The 19,267-nt window shown below is 36.3% G+C and overlaps 1 protein-coding gene across 1 annotated transcript in view; it reads right to left on the bottom strand.

Annotated features, from left to right (window-relative positions):
• Dora (zinc finger SWIM domain-containing dorado) overlaps positions 1–19,267 on the bottom strand; it is a 495,561-nt gene that overhangs the window by 439,717 nt on the left and 36,577 nt on the right. Inside the window, exon 2 of the mRNA XM_090399467.1 lies at positions 9,544–9,697. Within this exon, the coding sequence (XP_090255593.1) occupies positions 9,544–9,697 (154 nt within the window). The remainder of the gene's footprint in view (positions 1–9,543; positions 9,698–19,267) is intronic.

Raw genomic sequence — 19,267 nt, forward strand, 5'->3', positions numbered from 1 at the left:
ACCAAGGAATTTTAATTTTAATCAAGCGTTCTAAAACACTCGTCCAATGTTTCTTTTCCATTTCATACATGCTTTGAGTCTGGCAATCAATAGTAGTTTTGTTTTTTAAATTTTTATTCCATTTTAAGAAATTTTTCATGTGAGTTATACTAGTCTCATGTCTATGCAAAGTTGTACTTACATTTCTCCAATCAGTATAACTTTCTACAAGACTGCTTGATTCAGTAGGTGTGAAAGGTTTGCATCAAAAGTCAAAAACAGAATTTAAAAGTTTCGGAATAAATGAGCCATGTTCTTGGCACGAGCTCCCCGTTTTCCATTTTTCTATTATAATACGTGTCGCCAAATTTATGACCATATGTATCTCTGGGATATATTATATTTTTCTTTTGAACAGGCCCCATTTCAATTAAAACACCTCGTAATTTTTCATCAATATTTCTCCATTCACCTGGATCTTCCAAATTTACAGAGACTAACAATGTGTTAGTTTCGTGGTTAACTACAACTAAATCTTCTCCTAACTGTTTTTTCACTTAAATCATGCATCTTGTTATCTTGTTCAATGTACTTTCATGCAAACTGGATGATGTGCATAGTTCTTCAACTCTGATTTCTGATGTATCAAGTTAGTTACAATCTGCATCAGAATGTTTTAATATTTTAACAAATTTATTAAGAGCCCCAGTTTGTTTCTTAATATCTGCTTCTTTCGCAGCATAATGCTTATGATTTTGTGCACCAGATAACTTTTTTTTTTAATTTTTGATTCCATTTCTATTTTATACCCACAAGAAATTATTACACAACACGACACAGAGACGAAATAATAGTCCCCACTGCACTACTGTCAGTAGCCTACTGAGATGCATGTCATATGACTGGTTAACTAGCAACAAATGTTTTGTACGAGAATTTGTTTCCGCACATAAAAACTGTTCACCGTTTCACTTTAGATAGACTGCAGTAGACACAACATTCTGCAGGCAAGCATTTAGCCTGCTCTCACTGCAAAATTGTAAACAGCCCCGGCTAATCAAAGAGGCTGAAATATACATTTTTTTTTTTTAATTTTTATTCGGTGTATCTGGCCTTATTTATTCTAATATTGATCATTCAAAGACTTTTTTGTTTTTATGATAAAAATTAGTTTCTTAAAAATGAACTTATGAACCATGCTCCGGCGGTGGTGCCCCCTTCGTAGTGGCACCTGCATGCACCGCATACCCGTCTCCGCCGGCCCTGAGTGCAACTGTACCCAGGTGAAATGGCTGTGTGAAGGAAACTGATGGAGTTTGAAAGAGGCATTGTGATAGGATGCCATATTACAGGCTTATCTGTTTAGCAAACTGTTGACAAATTGGGCCAACCCAGGTCAACAATCAATAACACCATACTGACATGGAAGTGCACAGAGTCAACTGCACGTGCTACCCACAGTGGACGACCCGCCACGCTCACCGAGACTGTAGGATGCTATGAAGGACGATATGTAAAAATTGCCATTCAGCCAACATGTTAAATGCAGAGTTCTGAGCATTGACTCGAACACAAATCTGCACAAAAGCATTCAGAACCAAGGCTCACAACATGAGTTTCCATGGTAGGACCACAATATGCCAGCCCCCATATTACTCAAACCAACATGCAGAGTTGTCTTGAGTGGTAGTGGTGCAAAGAGCATGTACAGTGGGATGTGATGGAGCCATGAATCATGCTAAACCCGCTATTGTTCAGATGGACAGGTGTGGCGGAGACCCGTTGGACATCTCTTACTAGAGTACGTAACTCCATCTATGAAATTTGGTGGTGGCATTGTGATTGTATGGTCCTGTTTGTCCTCAGACCATGATGTCACAAACACTGAACTCCAAGAAGTATCTGAACATTCTGGACAATACAATACTTCCTACTTTGTGGCGTTTCTATGGAACTGACCTTTGTCTCTTTCCGCAAGACAACATATCATCTCATAAGGATGCTGCTGTAACTGCGTGCTTTGTGGACATAAATGTCACCACCTTTGATGCCTCCACAGAGCCCTAATTTCAACGCTACTGAACATATGTCAGATAAACTGGAACATTGGGTGTGGTCAAGGGACATTCACCCCCAAAATTCCCACTGATCGCTATTCTACGTAGGTGGAGAATATGCCCAGTAGGATTGCTGCAGTCATCACAGTGAAGTAGGTCCTACATCTTATTAAGGTGGGCACCATGGCTGTTGTTCTTCACACTATGGTATCCACTGACTTCTTTCCAAGCAGTGTATGTGTATGCTCTAGATGATAACCTTAATATGAAGGCAAAACATCCGGTGATTATTTTGGTTTATATTAAACTGAAGTTTTTCTATAACATGAAAGTTATTTCCATAATTTTTTAATAATGAATGCTGATCACCATGTAACTATGACAGAATAGAACTCTAAACCATGTCTCATTTCCAATGACGTATAAAATTACAGTCAGCCATTTGACATAAAAGTAATAAATCCTGCTAATTCATGTAGTTTGCCACTGATGCACAATATTTGAAAATGATGTACATATAATTTTTGCACACTGTATTTATCTTCAACAAATACTCTTAGGCATGATATATCTTTAAATAAGAAATTGCTTTTAAAAAAAATAAGTAGAATCAAAAGTAACAGAAACTTCATAGTATACTGAAGCTGGGAATTTATTTTCTCATACTACACAATAAAAAACCCTTTATGGATTGGAGGTTTAGATGTAGCAGCAACCAAGATAGCTCTCCTGAAATGGAAGCTTTGTCATTATGGCTAAAAGAGGTTTTTTACATTTATCATTGTAGCTAGTAATAAAATAAAATGTAATTATAATAGTCTAGAAACTCAAATACCATATTCATCTTTTTTTTTCTTTTTTTAATAAACAAAATTTAAATAAATCTAAATTTGTAAATTTTCATCTGCAAATTCTACTTTATAGATGAAATAGTGACAAGGACTTCAGGTAATACATGCTGGAAGGATCTACAAACATTAACATGTTCAGCCATTTAATATTATATTTGATCCTGAATGATTGTGTTTTTTGTATTTATTCGATTGAATTTATTTGTTTATTCAAACTGTATTAGTATGAGATAAGCCTCTGACCTCTCTTTCTCTCACTGCTGTGGAAGGTCTCTTCCCCTACTTCTCCCATGGTGACACAGTCCATCTTGGTATGCTGTATATTATATCTGTATGTATGAATATGTATGAATGAATGAAGAACATCACAAACATCCATGCCCATGACAGGATTCGAATCTGCACCCTTATGGCTCGAGAGCATATCTGTTCTCCACCCAAGGGTGCAGATCGACCACCTGACCAACCAGGTTCGCATTCAAACTGGATGATTCCAATTTAATTAAACTAAATATTTCTATTTACTGGATAACAAACCAGGCCACTTAACAGTCAAAGCCAAATGACTGGGAGGAGACTTCCACATCACTTTTAAGGAATTGCAGAGAAATAACTATGGTTTCTGACCTCATGTCCAGTCCTCACTTTCACATGGTGTAACACGTCAGTTATCAACGGGGTAGTGAACAAACAAGGATGGACTGACAACTTGGGACACAGCCAACCAAATAATAGTCCCTATTGGCTTAAACCACAAATATATATGATGGTACGACATGATAAGATTTCATGCCAGATGGGCCAGTTAAACAAGGCCCCCACTGTTTTCGTCCGGGAACGAAGCTTGAACCTTGAGTTTGTTCAAGAACAAACTCAAATTCAGCATCTAGAAGATGTTTAGTTAATAGGTGGAAAAAGAGAGACACAATAGAAACTTATAAGTGATTATGGATTGCTGGAATGAGTTGTGAGTGCCCTGACAGTGAACGAGTTTAAGGAGAAGAAGGATAGATACTGTGTGTATAAAGATTAGTGTTGGTCTCTGACGATGAGTGTTCCAACTCCATAGAGATACCCTTGTAATAATAACTGGAAGAGAGCTTGTATAGTTTCTTTCCTTATCATTAAAAAGGAAAATAAAACAATGTTTTATTCTATTTTTTTTTATATATGGGGAAGATTGATGCAATCATACTTGAAAAGAGACTGAGAAAAACTGTGGAGGAAAAACAAGCTTGGTGCAACCCATATAGGGGTTGCTTGGTTAAGATTTTTACTTTAAGACAAATTGCTGAAATCATGGGAATGCAACCGAGATCTGTATAGTTTTGTAGATCTGTATAGTTTTGCAGATCTGAAAAAATCTTTTTAAAATGCTAAAACTATATGAGAGGTGGCTTATAGGCCAAAGACAGATAAGATAATTTAGAGGAGACCTCCATGTAGCCTTTTAAGGAATGCAGAGGGATGATCGGCACTGCTGATATAACATAACATGTTATATTCAGGAAATAATGATTAGGAAAGAGATGTAACTATGGCATTTAACACCAAATACAAGGATAATCATGAATTGCAAGCAATATCAAGCAGAGTAATGGAGGCAAATAACAGAATGGGGAATTAGACAATGGGATTTATTTGTGCTGGTCCACAGAAGGTTCTGCTAAGGAAGAAGTGGAGGATTAGGTTAGGTTACGTTAGAAAAAAGAAAAAGGAAAAATTGGTCCTTGTTGGAGATCTAAATAGCAGAGTAGTAAATGATTACAAAAAAAAAAAAAAAAAAGAAAGATTTCAGAAAAATTGAGAGAAAAGAGCAAAGCTAATAATAATGGTAAGTACCTGATGGATATGGAGGACATGGAGTAGTCATTACTAATACCAACAAACAGCAATAACTTCATGCACACAGAGAATTTAAAATAGGAAATGATCATTTAGTTTTGAGGTAAGATAAAATTGAATATCATACTGAAAAGTGTGTAGAAAAGTTTCAAAAGAAACAAAGTGACTACACTACAAAAATTCAGAAGATTTGATCAGATGGCCAAACTTCAGATGATTGCAGTAAAGTTAATATTATCCATCTATATAAAAAGGGAAATGAAACTGAATGTGAGTATTACAGAAAAGAAGAATTTCCCTACTAACTGTTCCTAGTAAGATTTATGCAAGCATACTTAAGAAAAAGGTTAAGGAAAATTGTGGAAGGAAAACTAGAATAAGAAGAACCTGGCTTCACGCCAAACAGATTGTCAAGATCAGATTTTTACTTTAAGACAAATAGTTAAGAATTCATATGAATATAACAAGGATCTATTTTATCTTTTGTACATCTGGAAAATGAATATGAGAAAGTACAAAGAGAAAAGCTTTTCAAAACACTGCAATTATATGGTGTAAATAGAACTTTTAGCAAACAGTACAACAGTACATAGTCAATATTTGAGTTGTAAGTCAGCAGTCAGAACTCAAGGAAGTGCAGGAAGATGTTTCATGTTGCATCAGGCATGAGGCAAGAGTACACATTACCTCCACTACTATTCATCATCACGTTATGAAATAAAGTGGTATTAAACTTGATAACAAAATTGGAGATGTTAATCTTTATGTAAATGTTATACTCTTAAATAAATTTCAAGTCTGCAGGATTCTTGAACTAAACTGAATACCTGCTGTAATAAATACAATATCAAAATCAGGAATAAAAAAAATATGAAAATTGGCAAGGAACATAAGAATATCAACAGAATCCTTAATGGAGAATCAACAGAAATAAAACAGTTCTGTCATTAGGCAACAGTGTGCAGTGAAGATGGCAAATTAAATACGGAAATAAACAAAATTTGCAAAGCTAGTATAGTAGAAGGTCAACTGAATAAATTTATACGGAATAGGAGAGAAATTAGTCAAAACACTCAATTAGCAGTATACAAGACTGTGTTCATATCAATTTTAGCTTATATAGTTCCGAGAGTTGGGTAAGAAATAAAAGTAGTTGATCAAAGATCAAAGATAAACATGATATGAGAGTTCTGAGAAAAATTAGGACAGTAAACAGATGGCATTTGAGGCAATATCATTAAAAATTAAGACTGCCAAAATGTCATTCAGGAATGTGTACACAGAGCTAATCTAAGGTGGTATGGTTACTTAAACAGAATGGGAGAGGAAAGGTTAGCAAAACAAGTGTTTGATACCAAGATGGTAACAAAATGTCCCAGAGAAAGACCAAGATGTAGGTGGATTAATTCAGTCAGAAGTACCTTATAAAAGACAGAAATATATGACAGTATTGTAGTGCTGACAAGCAGTATACTAATTTGGATAAAAATTGTTTACAGGAGATTAGTAATAATGTAAATTTAATCATGTAGTACTGTACAAGATACACATCACCGTACACTTATTGAGAGTATATACGAGGGTGGTTTGAAAATTTCTCAGCCTAACAATGAAAAAACGAATTTATAATTTCAAAATTATTTTTATTTTTCAACATAATCTCCCCTTAAGACTAATACATTTATTCCAGCACCATTATCCCATGAACCACTACAGGGTTCTCAGTAATATCTGCAAAATACCCCTCTACAGCTGCAATCATCTCTTGATGCGAAGAAAAACGCTGATCAGCGAGGAAGAGTTTCAGTTTTGGGACAAAAAAATTCGTGAGAAATTTTTTTGTCTAGTCTGGTTAAAAGATCAGAATAATATTCCCCAGTTATTGTTTTACCCTTTTCAAGATAATGAATAAACAAAATGCCTTTTAACATCCCAAAACACAGATAGATCTTTCCTGCTGATGGAAGTGACTTTGTCTTCTTTGATGCTGAACAACCAGCTTCTGTCCACTGTTTTGACTGCTGTTTGGATTCTGATGTGTAATGGTGAATCCAAGTCTCATCCATAGTAAGAAATCAATGCACAAAATCAGTTTTATTCTTGTTAAAACGTTCCAAGCACTGTTCAGATATTTTCATGTGAATGCATTTTTGATCTGCTGTGAGCAAGCGTGGTATCCATCTTGCGCAAAGCTTTTTCATTTTGCAATTCTTCATGCAAAATATATCCTACACATTCTTTTGAAATGCCTATAATCTCAGCAATTTCACGCACTTTGACTCGCCAGTCATCCAATACCATATCGTACACTCGATCAATGATTTCTGGTGCTGTTACACTTTTTGGACGTCCTTCACGTGGATCATCTTCAAGGCTGGTATGGCTACGTTTAAACTCTTCTCCTTCGAAAACGAAGGAGAAGAGTGTCCATAAACTTTTATGAACTTTGAATGAATTTCTTATGCCGTTAAACCTTCTTTTACAAAGAATTTTATGACTGCACAATAATCAATTTTATCCATTTCAAGGGATACATATAACACTTTTGCTTCAGACAGCTGTATAAAACAAACTACTTGGTAGAATGACTTGCAATTTCATATGGATGCTTATGACAGATGTACCAACTTAAAAAAAAAAAAAATCTTGCAGATAGTGTTGCTATCTATTGTCGAGGCCGAGAACTTTTCAGACCACCCTCGTATATCAGGAAACTAATTTAATTTAGACATCCCTTGAATGCTTCCCATACAGAACTTACACATTTTAGCCTTCAGTTTTCTCTCCTATGGTATTTTCTCAAGATGCCTAGCTCTATATGTCTCTTTTATAATATAGGGTTCTTGCTCCCACATGCCTACCCACTTCAGAAGTCCAAATCACATTTACTTTCACCAACTGCAGGTATAACAGTTCACCTCATTTATGGAAAATCCTCAGAAGCTATCTGCAAATTCAACTCATAGGAGTCTTGTCCATCACAAGCTGCTCAAGATAGTGACCTCTCCATCCATCGACTCAATGGAACTAACCAGATGCCATATAGTCACTCTGCTCCTCAGTATTGTACCATTGTAGCAATACTGTACTTATTGTAGCAATAAGTACAGTAGTCACTGACATGTGGTCCTGTTGTGTACTTTTCAGGAGGCTTCAACTCTCTGAAGACGAGTCACTCCAGACACAACATTCCATCCATCGGATTGAAGGCCTATTACTTCCATGTATTGATCATTCATAGTGAAGATACAGTATGCAAGGTAAAACAATATGGTAGGCTGGAACTGATTGGCTAGACAATTAAACCAGATGGCCTTTCTTTAAAGATGTTGGGATACTGGAATTTTACCCACTTACATTAAATTAAAAGTTAAGTTTAAATCCAAAAAAAAAAAAAAAACCTCTGTATCTTGCTCTGCTATGAGAACAGATCACAGCTAAATGCACTGTTCTTACTACTATCAACACAGCCATTAGCTTGTTACAGTCTGAGCTGTCAACGATTCTCAATACAGACTTGTACTCTATTCTCGTTAATATTTCAGAAGCTTCAGCTCAAAAAGAATTCCTGAAAATAAAAAATAAACATATCAATAAGTACAGCAGACTTTTAGATTCTAAACCCATTTCTCAAGTGCAATTTCTTCATACTATAGTTAACTTGTCATCAAAAAGGCTTAACGAAGCTGCTGTTAGCATAGGCCACAATTTTGCCGTTACACCGATAACGTTATATCGTTATCCTCATAGATAACGATATAACAACAAGAAAATGGATATCATTCTTAGAGACTGCTTCACCTACAGACATTTAGATTACGATTCCACAAAATCGCAAATCAAGAAATTAAAAAGTCTACTCAAAAAAAGTTTCTTCCTGGCCTCCTGATAGCACAAAAAAACTCAAACCCCTCAGTTGCCATCCCCCTGGATATATGGCTTACCTAAGATTCATAAACCAAATTTCTTTCTACAACCCATAGTAGATATCACTGATTCTCCATGCTATAAATTATCCAAACAGTTAGCAAAATCTCTTCTCTCTCCTCCCCCTTACTGGTCATACATCATACATAAAAAATTCTTCCCATTTTAAAAGCTCCATTGAAAATATAATTGTGAATTATACTGATATATTAGTGTGTTTTGACATCACCTCATTGTTTTACCAGTTTGCAAAATTCAAGTTTTACAAACATTAAAAAATAAAATAAAATAATAAAAAAAAATAATAAAAAAATAATAAAAAAAACAGCAATACATAATTCTCATTACCTGCTGAGACATCACCATCATCTTGCTTAGTGAGGTCTGAAATTAACACCCCAACCGGACAGGACGTCTACAGATGTCCAGCAAAATCTGGATACGATTCTATAACACCTACTGAATAACATTGATAAGAAGTGCAATTGGGTCTCACTATTTCATCCACCACAGCCAGTAGAGAGGTTAAAACCATGTTTAATTTACACAGCCTTTTCTGGTTTACACTTGGACAAACAACATGAAATGGCTAGTCCCAACTTTGGTTGCCTTTCTTCAGTCTCATTTGCCCATCTCTAGTGCAAGCATACACATAATTGTTTTGTAATCTCTGATGATGGCAATGTAACGTTGCCAAAATATACGAAAGTATTAATTAAAGTTATTATAATTAATATTTAGTATATGCTGTTATTTCCTGAAAAATAATAATTATGAATAGCCAACGTATAAGCCTTTCCACCAGAATTATTTTAATATTAAATTCAAAAGATAATATTAAAAAACAAAAAACAAAATACATATTTAAGAGAATAAATCAACACCTAATATCCTCTTCATTATCAGGAAAGCTCCAGAAGGCAATACGGAGTTGCAGCTGCTCAGGCACTGGTGGATAAACATGCTCAACAACTTCAAATGGGATGTAACAAGCAACCACTCTTGCTGACAGCTCTACTAGAGAGAGAGACTGTCCATCTACAGAAAAACATAAAATAATCAGAACAATATGCATTGAGTTTTTGAATAAAATACTATATTAAATATCCTAATTCATTAAGATGAAATGAAAAAAAAAAAATCATAACTGAACAACAATTACAAATACTGCAGTTCCTTTGTAATGAAGACATAAGATTGTTGGAATTCTTTTCCCAACTCTTTGGGAAAAGAATTCACTTCTTGAAATCTAATCAAAAATCATTAAGCTGACACTTCTATTAATGACTACATAGTGTACAAGCTTTCATATATTCAGAACTAATCTAGGTACTGTGATCCTATTATAGCTCTTCTCAACCTGCTGGAAAGGGCTTCCCTAGACATAAATCCTCACAATGACCAGAGAGGTTGTAGATACATATATGCAATGTGTTCTAGGAAGTTAGTGTTAAAATATGCACTTCATGTAGATTTTAATCTAAATGTGGTAACAAAACTGGAATTCTCTTTGGAAAAAAAAAAGTCATATCACTAGTGAACTGAGCTTTGCTTCAAGAAACCCAGAATTTTTTTTTAATGAATTTGAGCACAGATTTTTCTTACCAAGAGATCATTCTGAATATAATACTGCAGAAGCATCAGTCTAATACTCCAGACTAGCATGTCCCCAATAAAATATCCAACACACACACACAGATTTTAATTAATGTAACCCACTTGAAAGTTAAGATGCTTGTTAAATTACTATTCTAATAATTCTATAAACATTACGCTATCAAAATGAGGAGAAGGAGATAGCACATAAAAGAAAAACAGAGAGCATATATGAAAACAGAGGATAAATTTGTAGTTTCTAAAGGATAACTGCTTCCATCAGAAATTCTTCTGCATGTGAGGGAAACAACACAAGTTTTCAGAGTGTTGAATTTGGTGATGTTCTCACAGGATGTGTTTGTGAATGAGGTGTCAATATAACAAGTGGCTGTTCAGAGCGATTATAAATTGACTTGGAAGATGATCAATTGAGAGAAGGTTAGTCACCATAGGGGTATATCTGTGGAGCTATAAGGTGGATGACTATGAGAAATCCTGTAGTCATCTAATATCAATATCATGAGATGAACTGTGGGGGGGGGGGAGAAGGGTTAACAATGATGTACACCAAGAGTTGAGAAAATTAAAAGAATAGGAGTGGAATGGATGGGCAGTGACATAAGACAAGCACTTGGGTAGGGGGGGGGGTTGAAAGTAAGGAGATATAAGATATCTAGTGATCAGATGCATGAAGAATATAAAATACAAGCTAGAAAGTGCAATTAGAGAAGACTGACTAGTCAAACCAAAAAAAAAAAAAATCTCAAGAATCCTACTATATGGAAGGATTCTTGAGAAGAAAGTTAATGAGCTTTGTCAGTGTACATTATACTAGTGTAAATAATGCTGTGCAATGTCTAGAAGGGAGGGAAATGCTACACGAACTAGAAATGAAACAATCAAAAGTATATTAAGTGTTAAGTTGGCTACATGTTAATGGATTACATATTATGCATTTTTAGGAGAATGTGCAGAAAAGATGGCTGTGCCTTTGACCAAGTCTTGACAAAGAAAAGATCCCTGAGGAATGGAAAGAAGGCAAAATAGTGCCATTGCACAAGATGGTGCTAGGGCAGATAGTTCCAATTAGAGACTAGTCTATATATCTACAGGTGTAATTAAGAGGAGTACAGAATGATTAAGGAATATAATACAGGATTGGCTTGATAGACATAGGATGGTTAGCATGGGTTTGTAGAAGTAAATAGATTGCTAAAACATGACCTTCCTTTAGCAAACCCATGATATTGATTAAACAGGATGTAGTCATAAACCCAATTCTGAATCCTGGTTCTCACTAGCTTCTCTAACATGCCTTCACCACAACTCCAGACAAACAGATTGGTTTATAAATCTGAAGGCCATAGTCTTATTACCCCCCTTTTTTGAAGTGGAACAATTTGTCCATTGGAAGACTTTGGAAGACTTCCAAAGACTCCTTGGAACTAACTTGGACAAATCTAAGACTTGCCCAAGTTCCAAAGTCATTCCCTCAGGACATGCAGTGATATGCCATCAAGTCCGGCTTTATTACTCGCTTCCTCATATACCTCCTCCATATTCACCATCAGTGGCTCCTCCTCCCTTTCCACTGTTTTTAAGTTCTGCATGATATTTCTTTCACAAGGATGAAATACCTTTATGAACTACTCAGTCAACATCGTTACTATTTCCTCCTCAGTGGTTATTATTCTGCCCTATACAACCAGTATCATCTTTTCATAATCATTCTTTCTTTTACTGGCCACTTATTGAAAAATCTCTCAAGAATTCCTTTTGGACTCATTAGTTGACTGCTGTTCATACTGGACTTCTGCTACCTTTACCATACGAATTACCTCTCTTTGTACTCCTTGTGTAACTATCATCACCACTCATCTTATGCTGCCTCCATACTGCCTTTTTCCAAATTGCATGCTACACTTCTTTGTTCATCCATGTTGCACTTGGGGGGGGGGGGGTATGGAGAAGTCATATCTGAGGAGTGGGGATTGGGTAGGCTTATTACAGAACCAGAAATAATCTAGTATGTTTATAAATGCCAGAAATATTCAAAATAAAGGAAATGAAATTATAACACTAATAGAGTATATCATTCAAAAATTGTGGGAATAAGTGAGACATGGTTAGATAAGGATGACATTCTGATAGGAATAACGATGGATGGATATATGTTTTTTTGTGAGGATAGATAAATTTGTCTTATTTGCCCTCTTGACCTTTGGAATGCATTCAGACATTGCCTCTGCAAGGCAATTCCTGAACAGGTCCCAAGTAGCACTGATCTTTCCTTCCAATTCTTCATTCCATAGCTGCAAGCTATCTTCTGAGCTTCTCATAATCACCAGCCTTATCTCACAGAAGTCATCATATGAATGGCCACCACCCAAATAATCACCTCATGGTCATTCACCAAATCGAGGGGGGATTCAATACCTCATTTACAATAAAATCCTCTGATGAGATAACCAAATCCAAGACCCTTGATCCACGTGTACCCTCTGTTATGTACTGCCTAAGGTAGTTGTTCCTCAAAATACAAAACAAATTCATTCTTTGTTCCCAGATGCTGTCTCTTCATTCTGGTCTATATTATCATAATTAAAATCACCCCTAACGATCATCCCTTTTCTTAGTAAGTAGACTGATCTGCTTATACATTTCCTTCTCACTGCCCTCCACATTACTAGGTCTACAGCAACACCCAAAGAGATACTTCATTCTGTTCATCTCTATCTCACACCATACTGATTCAAAATGACTGCCACTATTTGCTCCTTTCATCTCTACCTGGAGATAACCCTCTGCTACCACCAATAACACTCTTCCGCAACTTCCATCTTGCCTATCCTTACAAAAAACATCATATCCATCCATCTCTATTCCTGTCAGAATATCATCCTTGTTTAACCATGTCTCATTTATTCCCACAATTTTTGAACAATATACTCTATTAGTGCTATAATTTCATTTCCTTTATTTTGAATACTTCTGGCATTTGTAAACATACATACATACTAGATTATTTCTGGTTCCAAATAAGCCTATCCAATCCCACTCTTCAGATATTACTCCTCCATACCCTCCCCTTGGCTGCTCATCTCTATCATCACTGATCTTACACTTCCCCCCTCAGACCTGTTTGTTTACCACACATCCCTGGTCATCCCAATGCTATGTTGTATACACACACATAGCTCTGCTCCTGTATCCACCCTAACCTAACCTTCCCCTGTTTGTCTTGTGTTCCTTCTCTCTCATTCTCTTCACTCTTCTCTGGATTCAAGAGCCCTCCTACTCACCTGCTCTTCCACATCACTTCTTGATTCCTCAGGTATTCCATTCACTTGTCACCACTCACTTGCAGCAAGTTTCTCCAGCTGACTCACACCAAATCCATTCAAATGCAACCCATCTCTTTTATACAACTCCACCCCTCAAATTCATTCCACACGTTCACAAAATTAATTCCTATCTCTTCACACATCTCTGCTAGCATCCCATTCATAATCCTTGCTTGGCATCTCAACTCATCACTATCATATCTGGGCAACATGCTGACCACCTTTCTTACCACACTGTTATCTTTTACTCTCCTCAGCACCCTCCTGATATCTATCCTTACATTCTTCTTGTTGTCGTCCAGATAATTTGTGCCTACTATCAACTCTCTTGCTTGCTTCTTTCTCATATCTAGTGCTTCAATTACTTTGGTCAACCTACCCCATGGAAAACAAACCTTATGCACCTTCTCATTTATCACACCTCTAATAATCAAATCCTCATACATGGACATTCTTGAATCATTGGATACCGCTTTCATGCTACCCTATTTCATTCCAGCCTTCCTCTCCTTTTCATACATACCTGTTAATCTCCTCATTTCACTTTGCAATTTCCTCATCTTCACCAACTCTGCTTTCATACCCTGAGTTATTTTCTCACTGCTCTTTGCTATCTCTACCAAGTCGATTGCTCTTTCATCATTGCTACCTATTATGCTTGCTATCTTACAGTTCGTTGGTTTAACTTCTATATACGCTATCTTACTGCTACTTCCAATTACCTCATTTATATTCTCATTCACATTTCTTTCACCATCATTTAAACCCAGAACTCCATTCACTCCAATACTTTTGGTTTCATGGCTATCAGCACTAACTTCCACTACTTCATTTTCTTGCTTCCAACAAGTCTTGCATATCTGGCCTGTATAACATCTATGACACACTATCTCCATTGCTACTCTCATACCACAACCCATTTTCTCTTGGCAATGAAATAGCACACACCTATATTTCACAAAATCCTTCATATCAAACCCTGTGCACAATAATGTCTAGGTTGCCACTGTTCTCATTTGCATCAGCACCATGAATAACAATTTATCTATTGTACACAGTATAAATATATCAAAACAATAAACACACTCAACAACATAGTCATACACAACTGAGCCAATTAGTGATGCTACATTAAATTTTAGACTGGACTGCTGTGGCACACTTGTTGGAAAAACAAGGCATGGATAAGAATCAGGATTTTGAATAAAATGGAGAATAAAGGCACCCATCCAACCATGAATGCATGTGGATCAGGAGAGTAGAAGCAAAAATAACTAAAATATACCCAAACAAGCTAAAATGACACCACTTTTCATCCAATAAAAACCACTTCCACATTTCACCACATACATTTATGATATACACCACCACTTACAGGCATCAATAAACCAGATCTGCTATCCAAACAAAACCCCAATTAGCATCCTTTGCGACTATAGTCCACCTCATCTATCCCAAGTACATCTTGCTTGATGCATTCTGCAAAAAACTTCCACATTTCACCACATACATTTATGATATACACCACCACTTACAGGCATCAATAAACCAGATCTGCTATCCAAACAAAACCCCAATTAGCATCCTTTGCGACTATAGTCCACCTCATCTATCCCAAGTACATCTTGCTTGATGCATTCTGCAAAAAACTTCCACATTTCACCACATACATTTATGATATACACCACCACTTACAGGCATCAATAAACCAGATCTGCTATCCAAACAAAACCCCAATTAGCATCCTTTGCGACTATAGTCCACCTCATCTATCCCAAGTACATCTTGCTTGATGCATTCTGCAAAAAAAAAGGAGAAATGTGCACTTTTTCAAATCAGATCTTCCTTGCCAAAAGCTATCAAATCTAGAATCCCCACTTTTCGATCTGCTCTAGCCTAACCATGATGCCCTTTCTGACCACCTTTAAAAAAAAGTTGATTTCATCATCTAATTACTCAAATTGTGAGATCAACTTCCTAGGAGACTTTACTGTTCACATAACACAAACAGGCTCCCCCCTTCTCTAACTTCATAGATCAAGTTCAGAAGGAAAGTCAAAAATTTGCTATCAGTGATGCTCTTACAGAAATGCAACCAGAATCTAAGACAATAATCATCATTCTTCCAACACTCTCGATCTTTAATTAATTAGCTCTCCAAATAAATTGCTCTCCTCCTGGCAACTCTGACCATAATCTTATTCATGTCTCCTTTTCTACAAATTGATCTCTCAACCATGTGTCCTATGGCACTACAATGGTGCCATAGGACACTGACGTTGGGGCTTCTATGTCTCTTTTCCATAGATTACCGTTTCCACTCTCATGATCCAAACACCTGCTCTAATCCAGTAGTCTAAATAATCCATACTGGAATGAGGGACATTCAGTTCCCACTCCACTGCAACACCCCTGATCTCTATCTAAGCTCTGGTTCTTTAAAAAAAATGCCTCTGTGGTCCATAGTGTAAGCTTCTCATTCAGCTTACACTACAGCCCAAATAAGCAACAAAAAAAAAAAATCATTTAATCCACTTCATAAGCACAAAATGCAATAATCTTGCATTTCACCTTTTTCCTGCTAAACTAGAAGTCAAGCCTTCTGATCCTTTGCTAGGCTGTTGGGCACACGCATAACTTCTGTCCTTTCCTGTTTCCAACTGATGGGATGGTACCAGGATAACATCATATAAAGTTACGGCAGACCTCTTGGCCTCAGTCTTTTCCTTCAACTCTTGTTTAGAGGACCAAGACAAATTACCACCTGAGATACTGCAAATTGCTCATCGCATGCTTCCTGTAATCTCTGCCCAGAAGGACATCAGAAAAATCTTCAATCTTGACACTAATAAGTCTCCTAGTCCAGATGTCAAATCCCTCTATTTGTGCATAAAATTTGTGCCCCAGAATTAATAGCCATCCTATATTACTTAAATAAGCTGCTATCATATTCATCTGGTACCTACTAACAGCATGGAAGCAAGCCTTCATCAAGCTTTTTCCTAAAAAAAAGGAAAGTAAAAGTCAGCCTTCCACCATTCAACTATCATCCTATCATTTTTTTGTCAGTACTCTTGAAAGTGATGGAGAAAGCCATCATCAACAATCTTCTTCACTACCTGGGGATCCATTATTTAGTTAGTGACCATCAATATGGTTTCTGCCATTCTCATTCTACAGTATATCTGTCTGCTAACATTAACCACTTTTGGACACAGGTCATAGAAAGATTTGGAGAAACTCATGTAGTTGCTCTTGATATTTGTAAGACATATGATCACGTATCACACTGAGACCTTCTCAATAAGTTAACATCTTATGGTCTTCCTCGTGCCCTTTGTGAATGGATTGCCAGCTTCATCTCTTGTTCTTCATTGCACCATCTATCATGAGGTGCAACAACTATTATCCTATCATTTTTGATAGGATGATATATCAGATTTCTCTATCAATGCCAGGGTTCTGTACTCTAACCCAAGTACTCTCTTTGGTTAGAGTACTTATTCTATACTCTCCATTCTTCATACAAGAAACCTACAGTACTCAAATGACTGAAGCTTCAAGATTTTTCATAAACAATGTCAAACATGAATTGTCTCATATTCTCAAGAGGGGTGAAGATGACTTTTTTTTTTTTTTTTAATGTTGAGCCCATACACGAGAGGATGGTAAATCAACCTATAGTACATTAGTACCATGTATAGTTTGGGAAAGAAGGTACTTGTTCACATTAAATCTGAATGACTGTAAATTGTATTCCCTAGGGAACACATCAAGGGGAAGACTGTTCCATAGTATAGCGGTTGCAGGGACAAAGGAGGAGGAAGAGAAGAAACTTGTTCTGCGGGTTTCAAGGTGCACTGTGTAGGAATGTTGAGCAGAAGATGCACGTGTTCCAATGAGCTTGGTACTAAGTGGGGGAATTATTGATCCTATTTCGAATGAACATTTTCCACGGAAATATGTGTAGAAGATGCATAGTGCAGAGACCAATTGTCTGTGTGAAAGTAGGGGGAGTGAGTTGGCAAAAGATGGGTCATTAATAAGCCTGATTGCTCTCCTCTGTATGGAGTCGAGCAATTTGAGGGAGCTTTTTGGGCCCCACCTCATATGTGGGAGCAGTATTCGATGGTTGGGCAGATTTTTGATTTGTATAAAGTTAACAGCTGTTCAGGGGTGAAGTAACATCTTTAGTGAAAGAGAAATCCTAGTTTTTTAGAAACTGAGGATGCAATGGTTGTTATGTGTTTGTGCCAGGAGAGGCTTGATGTCAGGGTAATTCCAAGAACAGAAATCTCAGAGAAATTTAGTTATTGTCAAAAATAATACCGGGAGAAACTATGTTTTTTTTTTTTTATATGAGAAATGAGACAGTAGTGGGTTTTATCTGCATTGAAATTGACTAGGTTATCTGAACCCTTGGAGGATGGTTTGGAGATCTGAACTTAGTGAATTTCAATGATATTAACCCATTTGATGCCAAGAATTTTTTTTTTTTTAAAAAAGGCAATTTTTTTCATATTATTTAGTTGAAAATGTGTCAAAATGCTACACTATACTGACAGTTAAAAAAAAAGAAGCATAATTTTAAAAAAAATATGTGTACTCGTATGAGTACAATGGGCAGATCAGGTATCAAAATTAACAAACTGCTTAGCAGAATGATGCCCAAAATACTTGATCAAGGCTTCATCGATTGAGAGACGTTTGTTGAATATGCCAAATTGGAAATTTTTTATTTAGTTTATCCATTAGAGGTCTTATTTTACACATTTTATTGTTTTTATCTATTTGTAAATTATCGGCCAAATGCAGATATTTTTTGATTTCTTGAAAACGGTTCCTTGACATACTGTTGGCCACTGGGGGAACTAGGAGATCCTCATCTAAACACCAATAGTGACGTTCTCTTGGCAACCTGTGGTATCCACTCAAAAGTAGAATTGCAATAAATACTTTGATGTCTTCTTCAGTTACTTGAAATACATGATTATTGTTCAGCGAAGTGTACAAATTGGTATGTTCAATAATAACGGTAACAATTTCTTTATCGATAAATCTTTCAAATATTTCAACTGGAGTTTTATTTTGGATTTGGTCCTTCACATTACTCAGACAGTCCATATATCCTGGTCTGTTACTGCCATATTGATGTCTAAGATATCTTCTGTCCATATGGGCTCATTGGTAATTACTTTACCTTGCACAGCCAAGCAACGTTGTCTTATCATGGCTAGAGGAAGATCATCATCATCGCTGTCTGATTCATCACTCGCATAATAAAGCTCTATTTCCCCTGGAATGTCATTGGGAAGGTGATCAGGCTGAAGAACATCGTCATCAATATCCTCATTATCCGTTTGATAATCAACATCGGGAGGAATGATAACTACGGATATATCTTGGTGATTGGAATTTGCTATGTCATCCACAGCTAACCCAAGTGTTCTGTAATGCTTTCCATAAAACTGAACTGGACAAATTGGCTGAAATTCACCGAGGGTCCATTTTTTCAGAGGTACTAAACCTAAAACAAAAAAATATATATATTGACTCCTTATAAGCCCACCATTCTCAAATGAGTACAGGTCCATTTTGTATGCATTCTCAACCCATAATCAAACAGAGGTGCTGATATATAAAAAAATGTATTTAGTACTTACCTTTG

The sequence above is a fragment of the Typopeltis vanoorti genome, chromosome 1, assembly GCF_054136105.1.
Source record: "Typopeltis vanoorti isolate ZY-2024b chromosome 1, IOZ_Tvanoo_1.0, whole genome shotgun sequence".
Classification (NCBI taxonomy): Eukaryota; Metazoa; Arthropoda; class Arachnida; order Uropygi; family Thelyphonidae; genus Typopeltis; species Typopeltis vanoorti.